Source organism: Lissotriton helveticus, chromosome 1_2 (genome assembly GCF_964261635.1).
Source record: "Lissotriton helveticus chromosome 1_2, aLisHel1.1, whole genome shotgun sequence".
NCBI classification, from domain to species: Eukaryota; Metazoa; Chordata; class Amphibia; order Caudata; family Salamandridae; genus Lissotriton; species Lissotriton helveticus.
In genome coordinates, this window is record NC_136058.1 from 419301903 (window position 1) to 419318504 (window position 16602).

At 46.4% G+C, this 16602-nt stretch overlaps 1 protein-coding gene across 1 annotated transcript; it reads left to right on the forward strand.

Annotated features, from left to right (window-relative positions):
- Nucleotides 1-2447: 2447 nt before the first annotated feature.
- Nucleotides 2448-10107, forward strand: LOC144807175 (uncharacterized). Its single transcript, XM_078673071.1, has one exon. It carries the CDS (start codon nt 3059-3061, stop codon nt 4724-4726), a length of 1668 nt encoding a protein of 555 aa, XP_078529197.1. The 5' UTR covers nt 2448-3058; the 3' UTR covers nt 4727-10107.
- The last annotated feature ends 6495 nt before the right edge of the window (nt 10108-16602 follow it).

The window sequence follows — 16602 nt, forward strand, 5'->3', positions numbered from 1 at the left end:
GTGGTAAGAGTGCCCATTTGCGTTTCTATCGCGGCTCTAGAGTCTCTGATTTCTTTTAGGATTAGGTCCAGTTTGTCCTCCTGGTGGTCTTCTGAGAGGGTAGAGGTCAGTGCGAGAGGTGTGGGACCTCCTAGGCCCGCGTCCTGAATAGGCCCCGCAGATGCCCCGTCCTTGCCATCCGTGGTCTTCGCCCCTTTCCGCACCATGGTTGCAGTTCACTTACGCCTTCTTTCAGTTCTAAGGGGCGTCAGAGATCAACTCGTAGGATGGGTGCCAGTGACCGCAGCGTCCCGAGGGCTAGGCCCGGCGAGTGTGTGTTCTCCCCTTTTGTTGGCAGTGGCATCTAGCTGCGCGCCTTTCGTCGGGCCACAGGCCGCTCCCGCGTCGTCGCTGTGTTATGGCCTCCCGGCCACGTCCTCACCCCCTGGCGCAATGTTGATCCAGACCAGTGATCTCACCCACGGGCACTACCACCTCCTCACCTCGGGTAGTCCCGGTGGCTCCCCCTGCTGCTCCAGCTCAGGTCCGGTCACCAACTCTCGCCTTGTCCCGTTTTCACGCTCCTCCGGCGCCAGCAATGGCAGCAGTGGGGGAGGGGGGGGAGGAGATAGGCAGCGGGGGACGGCAAGAGGCGCAGTGCAGCACTATCTCTGGTGTCTCGTGTGGCCCCCGCTCAGCGCTAATCCTACCAGGCTCCGGTTCCAGGTGGCAGCGCAGCGCGGTCCCGGGATTTCAGCAGCCAGCAGGTAGGGCTCGCGTTCATGCGGCAGTCTCCCTCTCCGGGCAGTCGTTCCCAGCCGTCTCAGCTCTCACCTCGGTGGCAGTGTGGGGGAAAGGGGTTGATCCCAGCTCAGGTCCCACGGGCTCCTTTCCACATCAGGCGTCACCCGAGCCACACGTCGCACGGCAGCCCCCGCCGCAGCAGGCAGCGCACCGCGTCCCGGGCTCCGCCCGTACTCGAGGCCCCGGCTTTCTGAGGGTAGCAAGGCCGCAGATACTTGGTCGCGGCCCGCCGGACTCCCGCAGAACCTAGAGCCCTCAAATTGCCGTCGAGTCTAGCAGGGCACCTTGGGGACAGATTCCCTCCGTCGGATATGCAGGACGGCCCTCTGGCACGGCGTTCAGTAGTTACTTTCCCCCGGCGGCACCGGAGCTCTAGCAGGCTCCGTCCGCCATGCTGGCTTGCTAGCCACGCCCCCTCAGAAGAGACAATTAAAACCCAAAACTGCAGCACTACTGCTCCGGTTTCAGCAAGATTATGCCTTGATTGACCCAAGGTGGTTAGATAATCCTGATATGTGAGAATATACATGCTTTTCAAAAACAGTTTATTAATGCATCTCAAAAAGACATTTTTGTTTTTATTCTGTGAGCTTTGAGAAGAGGGATAACTTGTATGTTGGACAACTCCATTTCAGATCACTCAATAGTATTGTTGGTGGTAGAGATAGATGTTTATACTAGGCATACGCCTAGATGGCGATACGATAAGCTTCGCCCTTTAGACCAAACCTGTAAAAAAGAAACTAGATTATTAATTATTTTTGTCAAATCAACACTAATTTGGCACAAATTATTTCAGTGTGGGAGGCCTTTAAGGCAAGTTTATGGGGAAAGGTAATTATAACTAACGGGAATATAAAGATTGTTTGAGGGCAGTTCGGGAATTATAAAAGGCAGTGGACTCTGCAGTAAAACAACCTAGGGTGTAAGGTGCAAACGAAGATGAAAACAGACTGTCCACAGGACTCCAGACCCGTAGGGCCCTTTTTAATAGAGAAAAAAGCAACAAAAAGACCTTTCAACTGAAAATATATGAGGAGAGTCAGCAGATAGTTAAACGGCTTGCTTGATCTTCCAAAAAAAGAGCCAATATGAAATCCATACACATGATTGTGAATCCCAAGCCATGAAAATTATATTAGATGCCAGGTCATATCCCTCAGCGAAATACAAAGCAATTTCTTAGCTCCCTTGATCTGCCTAAAAACTGAACTATGTATGTCTAATCAGTATAATGAAATACCAGATCGTGAGTCTCAAAGCCAACAGCAATTTTACTTGTCTTTTACCATGCATGTTCAATCGTGTTTCATTATGATTAGATTTCATCTTTGCTCATTGAACTTTATTGTGGCTTTCCCTATACAATCACTGTGGGCATGTGCGTCGGAGATTTGTGCACACGTAGAATTCGCCAGCACAGAGATGGAAATGTATGCCGCATCAAAGCGGCTAAACAAATAAGATGTGACATGTTCAACAGAATGTTTATTTAAATATCTATGTATAGTGAAATTGCCCTTGATAAGTTTAAAAGATGGTAAAGTGGTTTTTAGAACAAGTTAAATATTGCATATTCACATTCCATTCCATTTGCATTTATTACATTTAAATCTCTTTTCATTCAACAGAAAACAAGCCATGAAATGATTATGAATAATGATGATAATGCTGTAAAACTAAAAAAAAAAGAAATGATAAATGATAAGCTCCAGTTTTAAGGAAAACATCAGTGGAGCCAGGGACAGACGAACCTGCACATAAAGTGTTGGATCCTGGAAGAAGCATTAATTGCCAATTCAGTGACTGTAAGAGTCTGAGCTGTGCACCTCCATGCCACAAGACGAAGACATTATGTCTAGAAATTGAAGGCAACAATGCTGAGAAACAACCTACTTTGTAAACTGGTGCACAATTCCAGCTTTTGTCATGTGATCAGTATGATGTGCTTAAAGGAGTGTTTTTTGTCCTAAAATGATAACAGAACATCATTCAGTGCTCTAGGTGTATTGGAAACTCTTTCTGGCCAAACCACAACAAGAAAAAAAGCACAACGGAATGGAGCCAAACAAGTGAAGTGTAAAGGAAAGAGGAGTTCTGCTGTCTAAAGTACTGTCCCAGTTTGCAGTGACCAGAAGGAAGATGAATATTTAAGCGCCAGTTGGAAAAACCTTTATCTAATCTAAAGACACAATCACCCACAAGGAAACTTTACACATGTTATGAGTGTAGCAAGTATTTAGTGATCATTGTATTTTTAAATCAGAGCAAAGACATGCAAAATAAGACGCACATAAAGGAAAGTAAGAATAGTACAAGTGCTTTATCAAGCATGTCGTCCCACCAGGAAACACAATCATGTGATGTAGACAAATACATACCTGACCCACAGACACCAACCAAGAAAGAAGATTCAAATGCAAGCAGTGAGAGCTTTAGTTTGTCATCCCTTCTACACTGCCACGAGGAAACGTACACAGGAGAAAAATCATTCAAATGCACTAAGTGTGTGAAGAGCTTTATTCGATTATCAGACCTACAAAGGCATCAGCGAACACACACAGGGGAAAAACCATACCATTGCAATGAATGTGGCAGTAGTTTTAGTGAAGCCTCAAACCTAAGGATGCATTGGAGAACTCACACCGGGGAAAAGCCATTCAAGTGCAATGAATGTGACAAGTGCTTTACTCGATTATCCGGCCTAAAAAGCCATCAGCAAACTCACACAGGGGAAAAACCATACCATTGCAATGAATGTGGACGTAGTTTTAGTAACTCCTCAACCCTAAGAATGCATCAGAGAATGCACACAGGGGAAAAGCCATTCAAGTGCAGTGAATGTGGGAAGAACTTTTCTGAATCGGCATACCTAAAAAGGCATCATATAACACATACAGGGGAAAAACCGTATGATTGCATTGAATGTGGAAGTAGTTTTAGGGACTCCTCAAAGCTAAGGATTCATCAGAGAATTCACACAGGGGAAAAGCCTTTCACATGCAGTGAATGTGAAAAGTCATTTAATCAGTTATCACACCTACAAAGACATCAGCGAACACACAGAGATGAAAAGCCATTCATTTGCAGTGAATGCGGGAAGAGCTTTAGTCAGTTATCACAACTCCAAAGACATCAGCAAAGACTTGCAGGGGAAAAACCATACCAATGCAATGAATGTGGAAGTAGTTTTACTGCTTCCTCAAATCTCCGGATCCATCAGCGAACACACACAGGGGAAAAGCCATTCAAGTGCAGTGAATGCATGAAGAGCTTTAGGCAAATCTCAAACCTACAAAGACATCAGAGGACACATACAGGGGAAAAACCCTACAAGTGCAGTGAATGTGGGAAGAGTTTTCGTGAATCAGCAAACCTAAAAAAGCATCATAGAACACACACAATGGAAAAACTGCACCATTGTAGTGAACGTGGAAATTGTTTTAGTGAATCTTCATCATTAAGGATTCCTCAGGAAACACGTGCTGGAGAAAACCTATTCAAGCATAATGAATGTGGGAAGAATTTTAGATCTTTATCAAGCCTAAAACAGCCTCAGACAACACGCATTCGGAAAAAGACATATCGTTGCAATGAATGTGGATGTCGTTTTAGGGACTTGTCAGCATTAAGGAGTCATTGGCGAACACACACAGGGGAAAAACCATTCAAGTGTAGTGAATGCGGGAAGAGCTTCAGTCAGTCCTCAATCCTATACAGACACCAGCGAATGCACACAGGAGAAAAATCATTTGAGTGCAGTGAATGTGGGAAAAGCTTTAGTCAATCAGGACACTTAAAACGACATCAGCGAACACACACCGGGGAAAAAACATTCAAACGCAGTGAATATGTGAAGAGCTTTTGTCAATTATCAACACTACAAAGACATCTGCAAACACACTCAGAGGAAGGGGTCGTGGTCAAGATGGCATCTGAGTAAGTTGCAACAAACTGATCTCCGTGAGCCCAGTCCATCGCCATCCATCCTCCAAGGATCCTTCCTCCGGCGCACCCTGCTTCCCACTTACCTCACCCTTGAAGCCTGTTGTGTTGTGGTGCGGGCTAGCAGCTTGCCCTAAGATTTGGCCCACCCAGAAAGCAGCCTGTATACTCTGACCAAGGCACGGCCTCGGGTGTGGCCAGAGCCTACATCTCAACTAGGCTTTCTCCGCTTTGACTAAGAGGAGCTTGAGCAGTGATTTGGACCTGCCCGTGCCATGTCAGGCGTAGTCCGAGCTGTGGGGCCACCCTGCTGCTGGGCTACAATTGAGGATCATCTGCACTGCCTGACTTGAGCAAGCCTGTTGCACGAGCAGAAGGAATCAGCTGAGCCGCTGCCGACATTGTGTGTGTGGCACCCCCAATGACTGCACCCTCCCAGCTTAGACGCGCTGGACGAAGCCTTGCAGACGACCCCTACTTCCAGTCTTCATTGCCTGCACGATTGGGGCCCCGAGCAGAGAGCGGCGATCATGAGAGGGCTCACTCCTCTCCCTTGTGACTCTGATGGGCTGCCGCAATTCTGCGAACATAACGTGTTGCACCATGTTGTTTCCTACCACGGAGGAGTCCTATGTGGGGGGTCCCCCCTCCACTTAAGCTGTGGCAGAATTCTCGCTCTGCTACATGTTTTGTATGGGCCGGTTGTGTGGCCAAAAAGTCTGATCTGGGGAGAGTGGACCTGGCTTTAGGGCCAGGACATTGTGTCACCATCCAGAGATATGGGAAAACCTGGGGGCTGGCAGGCGCAGAGATGTTGGCGATCTCAGGGCAGAGACAGGAGGGCAGGCCCCACAGAGGAACAAGCGGCCAGGGAGAGGGCTCAGGCTGTTGCCACAACTGAAAAATACAACACATTCCCTCCCCCCACCCTCGGTTGGGGCTGAAGGACTAGACCTTGCAGCATTGTTTACGGACTTTGATCTGATGGACGCTCTGCTGCGCAGAGGCCCAGACTTCACACCCATGTCAGCGGATGCTCTGGTATGAGCCACCTCAACGGGTTGCTACGTCTGCTGAGCGAATTGCACCAGGAGGTTGCCCTCGCTTAGTTGGGGCCATACTAGTATGCTGTACTTTATACGTATTTTACTAAAGATCATAAGCGGGGGGCCCCAGAGCCGGCAGTGGACTGGACACATGGGTCCTCTTCATTTTTGGTTCATTTCCGCCACATCAGCGTATTGCCCATTGGTGTAGTGGCTTGGGAAAGGAAGTTGCCGTATTGGTTTTGCATTTTTTGCTTTTTATGTATTCATGTTTACTTAATGGTAAGCATTGATGTGGGGCTGGAGGGGCCCATGCTGTGGGTGGGGTGGGCGTGGGTTCCGTTCTTGTTACATTAATTATGCAAGTCAGTAATCACTTTGCCGGGAATGTCAGAGGCATATCCATCTATGTTAAGAGGTATCGCATTTACCAATTCCTGAGGAGGCGCAGAGTACACATAGCCTGCTTTCAAGAAACCCACCTCTCTTCCCCTGGTCTGAAGGGGGTGCACAGGAGATGGAGAGGTACAGTGGTGGTGCCCACGTACTCAAGATATGCCAGGAGTATCTTGATTTGGGTTGCTTCAGGGGTGCCTCACTCAGTGTTGCATACTAAAACCGATCCCGAAGGGAGGCATGTGGTGGTTGAAGGGTGGCTAGATGGGTTTCCCATTTCCCTTGGGTTTTTTTTTTGCAGTTTTATATAGCGCGAACTAGACTTGAACCGAATCAGTTATCAGAGCGCTTTTACATATTTTCCAGTTACGTTACATGAGGACACACTTTCATTTTAGGCATGGGGAGATTAAGTGATTTGCCCAGAATCACAGGAGGTTTTGGCGTCGTTACCGAGACTCGAACCCAGGTCCCCAGGTCCGAGGTCGAGCGCCCTAGCTGTTAGGCCAACTCCTCTCCCTTGTATCATTGGATGTCCCAAACTCCAACCAGGCACATTTCCTGGACTCGTTAACCCTAGTATTACCAACTGCTGCACTTACTCCGTGCTTTTGGGGGTGTGATTATAATTGTGGTGTGGATGTGCTTTTCGATCCCATTTACCAATCCCTGATGCACAGTCTGTTTCATTGATAAAACACCTGCAGCAACGGGGATCTCATGCTCAGGTATGGGACACCTGGTGCTACCTTCACGCAGTATCTAGGGAATACTCATATTACACGTTCACACAGCCTCCACATCAGAATTGATCTCTTATACTGCAGTGCTGATAAACCGTCCAGGGTGTCGCAGGCTGAACACCTTGGGCGAACCTCCTCTGATCACCACCCAATCCAGCTCTCACTCTCATGGGGCCGTTAGTGCTGCAAGAGTAGCTTCAATGATTGGAAGCAGAAATTGGAACGGACTAACTGCTATTACCCACTAACCGGACAGCTTCCACTCGCGCAGGCGAGGCTCACACACAGTACTACTTTAATTAAATTGGGTGCCCTGGACTACAAGGAGCATGTGAATTCTTGCCGGGCTCGTCCGCTCAGACTCGCCCAGGTCTCGTATCAGAGCACTATCATTAGCTCCCGGGAAGCGAGTAACCTCACTTTCTGCTCCTACTTCAATACACTGTATGCCGCTCTAGTAGTAGCCGACGCCTCCGCAATATGGGCATTCTTGGAATCACTGCATCTCCCTCAATTATAGGCCTCCCACTGGCAGACTTCGAAGCCCAGCTCTCCACAGTCAGGTTTCGGGAGAGCGCTTACTTGAAGGAGGTCTTCCTCTGACATGGGGTGGGACTGAAGTTCCTGACATGGGTTTTATTGCTTTATAATGTACCGGTGGCGAGAGTTCAGATGGGCACTACCATATCTGACTCACTATGCAATGAGCGTGGCACACAGCAGGGTTGTCCCCTATCACCTTCACTCTGGCCACAGAACCCCTTGCATTTGCCCTTCACAGCAGGGCCCTGGAGGGTGGTATTTGGGTTGTGGACCAGTGGCATATAGTCTCATTATAAGCTGACGACGCATTAGTTTACCATCTTGAGGATGAAAACAATATTCAGCGCTTCCTATTGACTGAATCACTCTGGCCTCAGAGTGAACTGGGACGAATCCCATCTCTTTACCCTGCCAGCAACTGCAGGCGAGAAGCAACAGAGACTTCCCCGTACCCACCTCTACTGGAGCTATGACACCTTTACATATCTGGGAATCAGAGTTTATCACACTAACAGACCTGGTAGATGGCAATATAGGGGGGTCATTGTCCACCGTGAGAGGCTCCCTACCTTTTCGGACATACCTCCCTGTCTCCCCTATAGGGGCATAGCTATCTCCAAAATGTTGGTACTCCTGCTTGGCCATGCCAGTCCTTTTGTATCATGGGTATTTCACAGGGCTACAATCACCCTTGATTGCACTGATATGGGGCAATGGGAGGCTAAGGGCCACGATCACCAAATTATAGGCCCGCTGTCCAAGGGTGGGGTCAAAAACGTTGAGAATTACTACATAGCAGCGCAATTGTAATGGCCAATACGCTGGGTGGCTGGAGACAGTTTGTCAGAACTGGGACATAAGTTCAGGAGATCATCTCCACCTGAGGCGATTACATGGCTGTAAGGTGGTTGACCATAAAGGGGGCCGGAACATCCTTATGCAGGTGGCTAGGTCCTGGTGCGACACCTATACCACCAAGCATTGTACATAGACCCCTACACACCAGGCCAATCAATCATCCTTCTGTTGATACCCGGCTGCCCTGCACTCTAGTTGAGGCATGATGTAGCCCGGTGTACAAGGGCGGGCCTCACCACATTGGGAGGCCTTTTCAAAGACTAGGTTCTATACATTTTGGAGGGGCTGATGAATGCCTGGTATTCTACAGGGCTTTCTTCTACTTTACACTGTTCTCACCTGTCATTTATACCAGGTCTGGCATAGGGCACATGAGGAACCAAAGGCTTCCCATTTTTCGTAAGCATTACTCACACATGGTGAGGCAGACGTGCTATGACCTGCCTACATAGTACTTTACGCTGTGATAGTGGAACACCGCTTCCACCTTTGAGGGCTCGTTGGGAGGCTGCACTAGATGCAACACTTATGGATAAGCAATGGGACACAAAGCATAAGGATGGCTAGAATTATCTTCACCAAATCTTAAATATACCCAACTCAGTTATTTGCATCACACTTCTCACCCACAAATGGATAGCCTAAACGTGTGCAGGCACTGGGGATGCCTGTCCCTTTGTTTAGCCAGCGCTGCTGCAGACTTTGCTCATGTGGTGTTGGATTATCCCTCCATCAGCGCCTACTGGGACGAGATACTCTCTCACGTCTCGGATTTGCTGGGTTACCTCCTGGTAAAAGGTGCATTACATTATTTATTTGGTCTTACTGCCCGCACCAGTGAGCGTAAATCCCCTGACAAATTCATTGACCGGTGGCAGATCATTCTCAAACCTCGCCGCCAAGACGTGGAACACCCTCCCCATCCACCTACGACAGACCGAAGACCTTCTAACCTTTAGGAAACTCCTCAAGACCTGGCTATTCGAACAAAAGCAGCGTTCCCCCCCCCACCCCTAGCACCTTGAGACCCTCACGGGTATGTAGTGCGCTTTACAAATGCTATGATTGATTGATTGATTGGTTGACCTGGCTCTATTTCTCACCAAGCAGTGGATTGCCATGTGCTGGAAGTCGGCCCTGTCCCCTCCCTTACAGTTGAGGCTCTCAGACATAAATTCTGGGATATTGGCTGAACAGGACGTGCTGCGCAGAGTAGGTGTGGGTCATAGCGGGCCTGCCTCACCTCCCGACTGGCCGCAGTGGGAGCAAACATCGGACAAGACCGCTCTGAACTCCTAAGTGCACAGCATATATTTATATTATTTGTTAGAAATTGGGACCCCGAGGGCGCTTTCCCATTCCTCTTTGTGGTGCTCCCGTCACACCAAGGGATCTTGCCTATGCCGCCCTTGTGGTGCACTCTTGTGGCCCCTCCCTGCCCTCACTCCCCTCCCCCCTCCTCGTTCCCTGTCTTGTGAGATTCCTCCGCCCTGTGTCGCAGTTCCCCCTCTGGGAGCTGCCCCCCTCCACTGCTGCATACCTAATTATCTGAGCTTGTTGCTTATGTTTCCTTCAGTGCTTATTCTTTTCAGTGTTTAGCAGCCCATGATGGTATGTGCAGACTGGAGAGTGCGATGCATGATGCGGAGGCAATGCACCCATGTATGTACTATTATGTATGCCATGTTAGACCATGTTGCCTAATGTACCTGCCTTTATGGTGGGTTATGTTGTCACTCTGTGTCATGTATAAGTTTCATAAAAAGCTAATAAAGTTTTGTTTTTTTAAACCATTCGAGTGCAGTGACTTTGGAAGTACTTTTCCTGAGTACTTAACAGATGATTCTTTAGTGAACGCAAACGGGTCACAAGTGAAGTGAATGTAGGGAAGAGGTGTGGCGCCGCGGCTAGGGCGACTGACTCCGGAATCTGGGATCACGGTTCGATCCTCGGCACCGGCGTCAGATTAGCCCAGCACCATGTGACTCTGGGCAATAGCTTGCTTAATCTTCCCGACGGCCCCCAGCGCCTAGAGACCCTTACGGGTGAATGTGCGCTTTACAAATGTGGATTATAATTATAATCAATCCTTTAAGCACATCAACAATAATTCTGACCCATCTGTTGACACACAGGTTAGCATAAGACTTGCAGTTATGGCAGATTATGGTTTTACGCAAATAATAAAATTCTAATTATGTGGGACATTCCAATCCCAGATAATAAAAAGTCGAAAATAAAAGTCCCTTAATAGCTGAAAAAGGAAAAAAAAGTTAGTTGTAGAATTCTAACATTGTAGGTGTCTGCAATGTTAATTTCTCTCCGCATTAAAATACCCGTAAACACATTGGGAGACTAGCACAGTGTGGGCTAAAGAAAAAAAATATGTTTTTTTCTTTCTGTGAAATAGTTATAAAGATAAACATCCACATATACCTTATTGTACTACCTGTAAAAGCGATACTATGTACAATGCTATTTTCAGATAACTTCAGAGATTCATGACATAACCCATGAACCAAACATCCTTGCGGTGAGTTCTGCTGGGCTGTCCACAAACACAAACCTGCCTTTGACCAAAAAGGACCATGAACACAGACAGAGAACACTGTCCAAGAGCACAAAACGTAAAAGTAGGAAATGTTAGCTGTAGCTCTCAGATTTAATGCTTTACCCGACGCAGGAGAAACGATAGTCATTTCCACCATCACATGAATCTCGAAATGCAGCAAGCATGGCCGCACTTCCCCAGAGGTGCAACGTCTACCTGGATGCCGGAATAAATAATTTGCTGTTAGATTAATTGTATATAAATGTACATTTTTTTAAGGTGTTTCTTATTTACAGAACAACATTCAACCAAACTGGTGAAAGGACAGGATCAGTGCATGATGGCAAACTTATTGCTAGGAGAAAAAGCTGTTTAAGATGTAGTTCTTGATAGGTCTCAAAGCTTGACGGTTAAGTAAAACAGGTCGAATGCTAACCTTTCATCAGGCTGCACAGAGGCTCGCGTTGTGTGATAGACATGCCGAAAATAAAGCCTACAAAATCACCATTTACATCTTTTTGGGAGTATTGTCGAGGGCCGATGGCTAATAGAGTCTAATTTTGAAATTATTGTTGAACATAGGAAAAGAGAATAAAGAGTTTGATTGCACACTCAGAAGACAGCTAGAATAAAATAAAAAATGATACAAAATGACTATATTTTGCAAGTTAATAAAATATGTGTGCTTTTTGATATGTAATAAAAACAAATAAACTTTTATATGAGTTCATGGTATTTGGCTGCTGATGGTACAGAAAGAGGAGTTAAATGAGATTGCTTCCTAAACTGTCAAGATAATTTGTGCTTTCAACAGGAGCCTGGCATAGGTGGCATTAGACGGATCCAGACTCAATGGCGTGAGTGCTTTTACCAGGGATCCTGGAATTGATGGCATTAGAGGGTCCAGTCTGGTCTCAGAGGGGCTCCTCTTTGTGTATTTCTAGAAACTGCAATATTTTCTTTGCTTTCAATTGTACTAGCTCTCCTGTGATGATAGAGACAGAAATGCTACTAGTAATACTGAGGTCAGAGCTTCACTCCATTTTCTAGGAATTTATTTCAGTTGTTTTAACCCAATCTATATCTAATTATTTGAGGGAAGCTACAAACAAACGTGTTTCCTAGCTCTCCTCTTGTTAATCCATATAAATGCCACAGAATATTTAGTACTTTATTTAATTTTTACATTTTTTAACTTTTCTAAGATTCTTATATGGTGCTACTTATTATTCTGAGCGATAGAGGGTATTAGATCTATAACAACAGTACCTGTTAAGGGTGTGAAATGAAAGAACCCAGTACAACGAGTTTCTCATAAAACTGCGAGCACCTTGGTAGGGTGAACAGTTATACAACTATGTAATTTAAGTGATGTATTTTTGTCTAAACGCTTCTTCAGAGATCATATCCAGAATGCCACTATATCTATGACCCGGACTGCTAGAGGTTTTTAAGCATTTTTGATAATATGGGCGACTGTCCTCGGCCTCTATACGAACATACAGTCTGTGGAACCACTCCACCGGTGCACTGAAAGGGACCTGCTCGAGCTGTTATCAGATGTAACTTGTAAAGGAGAATTCAGTGGGTTCTTATGAGAGTTAGTAATCCCATAGTCCTATAGGAGCTTAACGTTTACATTTATATGCCACTATGTTGGAATTCCATCCCCTTCTGTACTGGGCCAATATAAGGGCAAGTAAGTGACCTATACTGCAGTATGTCTTGGTTACCTGGCAAACCCTACTGAGAATTTGGGGAGAATGTTCACACAATTATTTTGAGAGCTTTTGTTGTCACTGGCTATAAATACGTGTCTATAAATATGTCTTCACATCTAACATGGGCTTCGATTGGAATTCCATGGAGCATATTATCAAGCCCATTATCACCGCTTTATCTGCAGTTTTCTGCCGATAAAGCGGCGATAATTTTATCGCCTGTCTTGATAATATGCCCCCAGTTTTTTTATTTTACCCCAGTGTCAGGCTAATCTTGTGTCTGTGTGTGAGTGTGAAGCCTTGACCTGGCCTTTGACATGAGTGAGGTGCTGGACCTGCCATTGACCTGGAGGAGCAACACAAGCATGTCCTTATTTGTTGGACTTGGGACTACCGTCTCTGTCATGGGTTTAGTATGTAAAAGAGTTGTGGCAGCGTACCATGTTTTGTGACTCAGTAGTTGAGAACAGACCTTTCCAACAGTGTCACAAGAAGGGAGGCCTATTGACCTCGTGTAAAGTTCTTGTTCTGTGCACAAACCTAGGTCCTAGCGTAAACATCCCTGTGCACATTATGTTTAAGGCAATGCCTCTTTTTGGATGGTCACCCCCAGGTTTTCGGACTGATGCTGCTGTTTTTGGACCGCCAACCAGACCTCTGTGCCAGGGCCCGGACCCCAAAATGTGTATGTTACATTGACTATACCCAATTGGCATAAGCTAACTTAACTTAAGTTAGCTTATGCCATATTAGTATATGGTATCCAGGACATGTAATTTAGAGAGTCTCCTGTTGTGCAACCCTGGGTGTGACATAGGTGAAACGAGTCTCTCATCAGTCATTGCAGACTGGAAGAGCAGTCAAACTGCTAAGCCAGCTTTGCCATTTACAGCAAAGACAAACCTCCCTCAACAATATGTGCACACCACCCCTAGGTCAAGCCTACCGACCCCTAAAGCAGGGTGCAACATTGTTCATGAGCAGAACATGTATTTTTTATGTTCTGACAGAAAAAACACAAAACATTTGTGGACGGACTTGATTGCCCTATTGGCGAGTACAGGGTTACGCGCTGACCCTTCAGCTGTGCTAACTCCTGAATGATGCGACCACAGTTGATACTCCAAGTATCAATCAACTTGTTGCACTAATCCTGACTTGACACATGTCGAAATAAGTGTAACCTGTTGTAGCGTTCATCTTCTGCATAGTCCTTCTTTGTTGCATTCAATCTCTTGTATCCTCAACGGTTGGTTGAGAAGCCGGTCCACGAGATACCTTTCTGCCCTTTTGGGGAGGCGTGCTAACAACTCCCAGGATGGAGGCAATAGGGGCTTGCACTGGAGAGAGGCGTTACCTCCCTCTTGCAGGAAGGCACACGGGTGTAGTCTCAAATGGCGAGCTTCTTGGAGAAGCCGTATTTGAAATGTAAATGGGTAACATTTGGGAGAGGGACTGCTCCATTGGTTAGGCAGACAGGCTGGCACTAGGGACAGGGAAGTGAAAGCCAGTTGTCAAACCGGTTTACCAGGAAGTGGTTGTCAGGAGGGAGGAAATCTAGTCGCCCATTGACTACCAACCATATCCCAGCTTGAGGGCCTTGTCATAGCATAAATGGGGGCACCCCTCGTACCCAGATCTCGACTGGATGGGCATGGGTTGCACCTGCTGAACTTGGTGGCTCACAAGAAAGAGGGGCCGCGCCTGCCGGGTCTTGTTGCTCAGTGGACTAATGCATCCATTGCAGGGGCGTGTGTTCGACCTCATGGTCATAGGTTCAAATCCCCGCGGGTCCACTAAGCCTTTCATCCATCTAAGGTCGATAAAATGAGTACCATTGAGTTGTGTAACAATGAACATCTGTTATTCAGCGCCAAGAGACCTCTGGGTGAACGTGTGCTTTACAAATACACATGTTATGTTATGTTATGTAATGCTGTGTGCTACTCAGGGAGAAGTTGTCTCCAGAGTCCAGCTAAAGCTAAGCGACTCCAAGCGTCAGTTGGCTGACCTCCTGTTCACAGCGCAGGGCCACAATAGATGGGAAGCGCGCTGGGGCAAGTTGGAAGCCCAGAATCTCCAAGCTGCCATCAATCACCACCATGCAGCCCCAGAGACTTAGACCCAATGCTCAATTCTGCCCCAGAGTGCGCTAAGTCCATCCGGAAGAGTCGTCTGAGTGCTGCTTGGTCATCCAGGAGCTTAGTTATTTCCCAGTGAAGGATTTGGCTGTGACCACTATACCAGGCGACTGGTAGCCCACTGTCACTGAGAGGACTTCAAGGGATGTTGACCGTGCGACCATGACCATCTCACCCCCATTTGTGGACTGAGGAGTAGCTGCAGGACGGTTGAGGCCTGAGTGGAGCAAACTGGAAGTCCAGTCCTACAGGCAGGTCATAAATGCGGCATTGAACCCAGAGAATACGGCCTAAACATCAGTTTGACGCTCTTCATTCACCTTGCATATTGCAAGTTCAAGCAGTCTATCGGCTATTCAGAAAACTCTGCTCCGGCCGTGTCAAAATGAGGAAATAGCCATAGGCGAACACAACAACACTATACAACTGAATCAGCATTTGTCGCACCTTAGTTTCCTGATCTGGTGATTTTGCAAGTCCCACTTCAGTCTCATAACACCGAATCATCTTACAAAGCTAACAGCACAGCTCAGGGCTGACTCTGCTTCCTCCAAGCACTACTCTACATGCAACGTAGGGCACTCGTTTTAAATCAAAAGACTGTGTAATTCTTAAGAAGTTTGGGCCATGTTAGCAAGAACCTCGTTAAAATTATCGCCAGTATAGCAGCAGGAAACTGCCGCTAAAATGGCGATAAGGGCTTGCTAATATGCGTTATAGAATTCCAATAGAAGCCCAGGTTAGATGTGCAGGACATCTAACCTGGGCTTCTATTGGAATTCTATAACGCATATTAGCAGTTTCCTGCCACTAAAACAGCAATAATTTTAATGAGGTTCTTGCTAATATTCCCCTGTGGAACCCTGTTCAAGGAATAAGGAACGCTAAGTTGTGGGGTTGAGTGAAAATATGTAACATCAACTGCCTGCCATAGATTATTGTAACTCTGAACTCCACCCTAAAACCATGTAAGTATAGCATGCAATGAGATAATTCGATTCAGAGCCTCAATTTACCAATCACTGCTTCACTGATGAACGGTTGGATAATATAGCACTTAGCACCATAGTAACTTAACATTTTGATTTTGCGCCAGACTATGAACACTTACGCAACGTAGCGCAACTTTGAACCTGTTCTAACATGATGGTTTCCTCGTTTGTATCTAAATGTAAATATTAATATGTAACTTTTACATTCTTAATGATTGCGATGAGAGGAGGGCAGTGCGAAAAGCTTGATTAACATTTTTATACACAGTGTAATGATTTTTAATTAATCAAACAATAAATTACATTGTTATTGGCTTGTCTTCAGTGCACGCGGCCTTTGTAGCAGCGCACGCTGAACCTTTATTGCATCACATAGCAGAAATAATTAGCTGGAACATTGGAAACAACCATAATGTACAATACCAAGCTCCTTTGCCCAGGTCATTTGACCTTCCGAATCCTTTCATGGAATGTTAACGGTCTTGGCAATAGGCTAAAATGGAAATTGTGGTGAAATTGCTGGTTAGACACGACCCAGACATTGTCCTTCTGCAAGAAACCCACCTGCAACAGTACAGGGTAACAGCTATGGGTTGCTAGCCCAAGGTAGATACTGGTTGTTAGCACACACTGGGGCATATTATCAAGGAGCCATCGCCGAGTTATCGGCACTTTATCGCAGTCAAAGTCACGATAATTTTATCTACCCATTCACAAGCTGGTGCTAACAGCCAATATCACCAGTTTACCAGCGATAGCAGCTGCAAAAAACATCGCCACAGATGACCCCCACAACTATCGCTAATGAGATACAGAGTAGCCGTTCCCGTGCCAAAAGCCGCGACAAGCCACACTGCAACATTCTCAATGACCAGCCAGATCG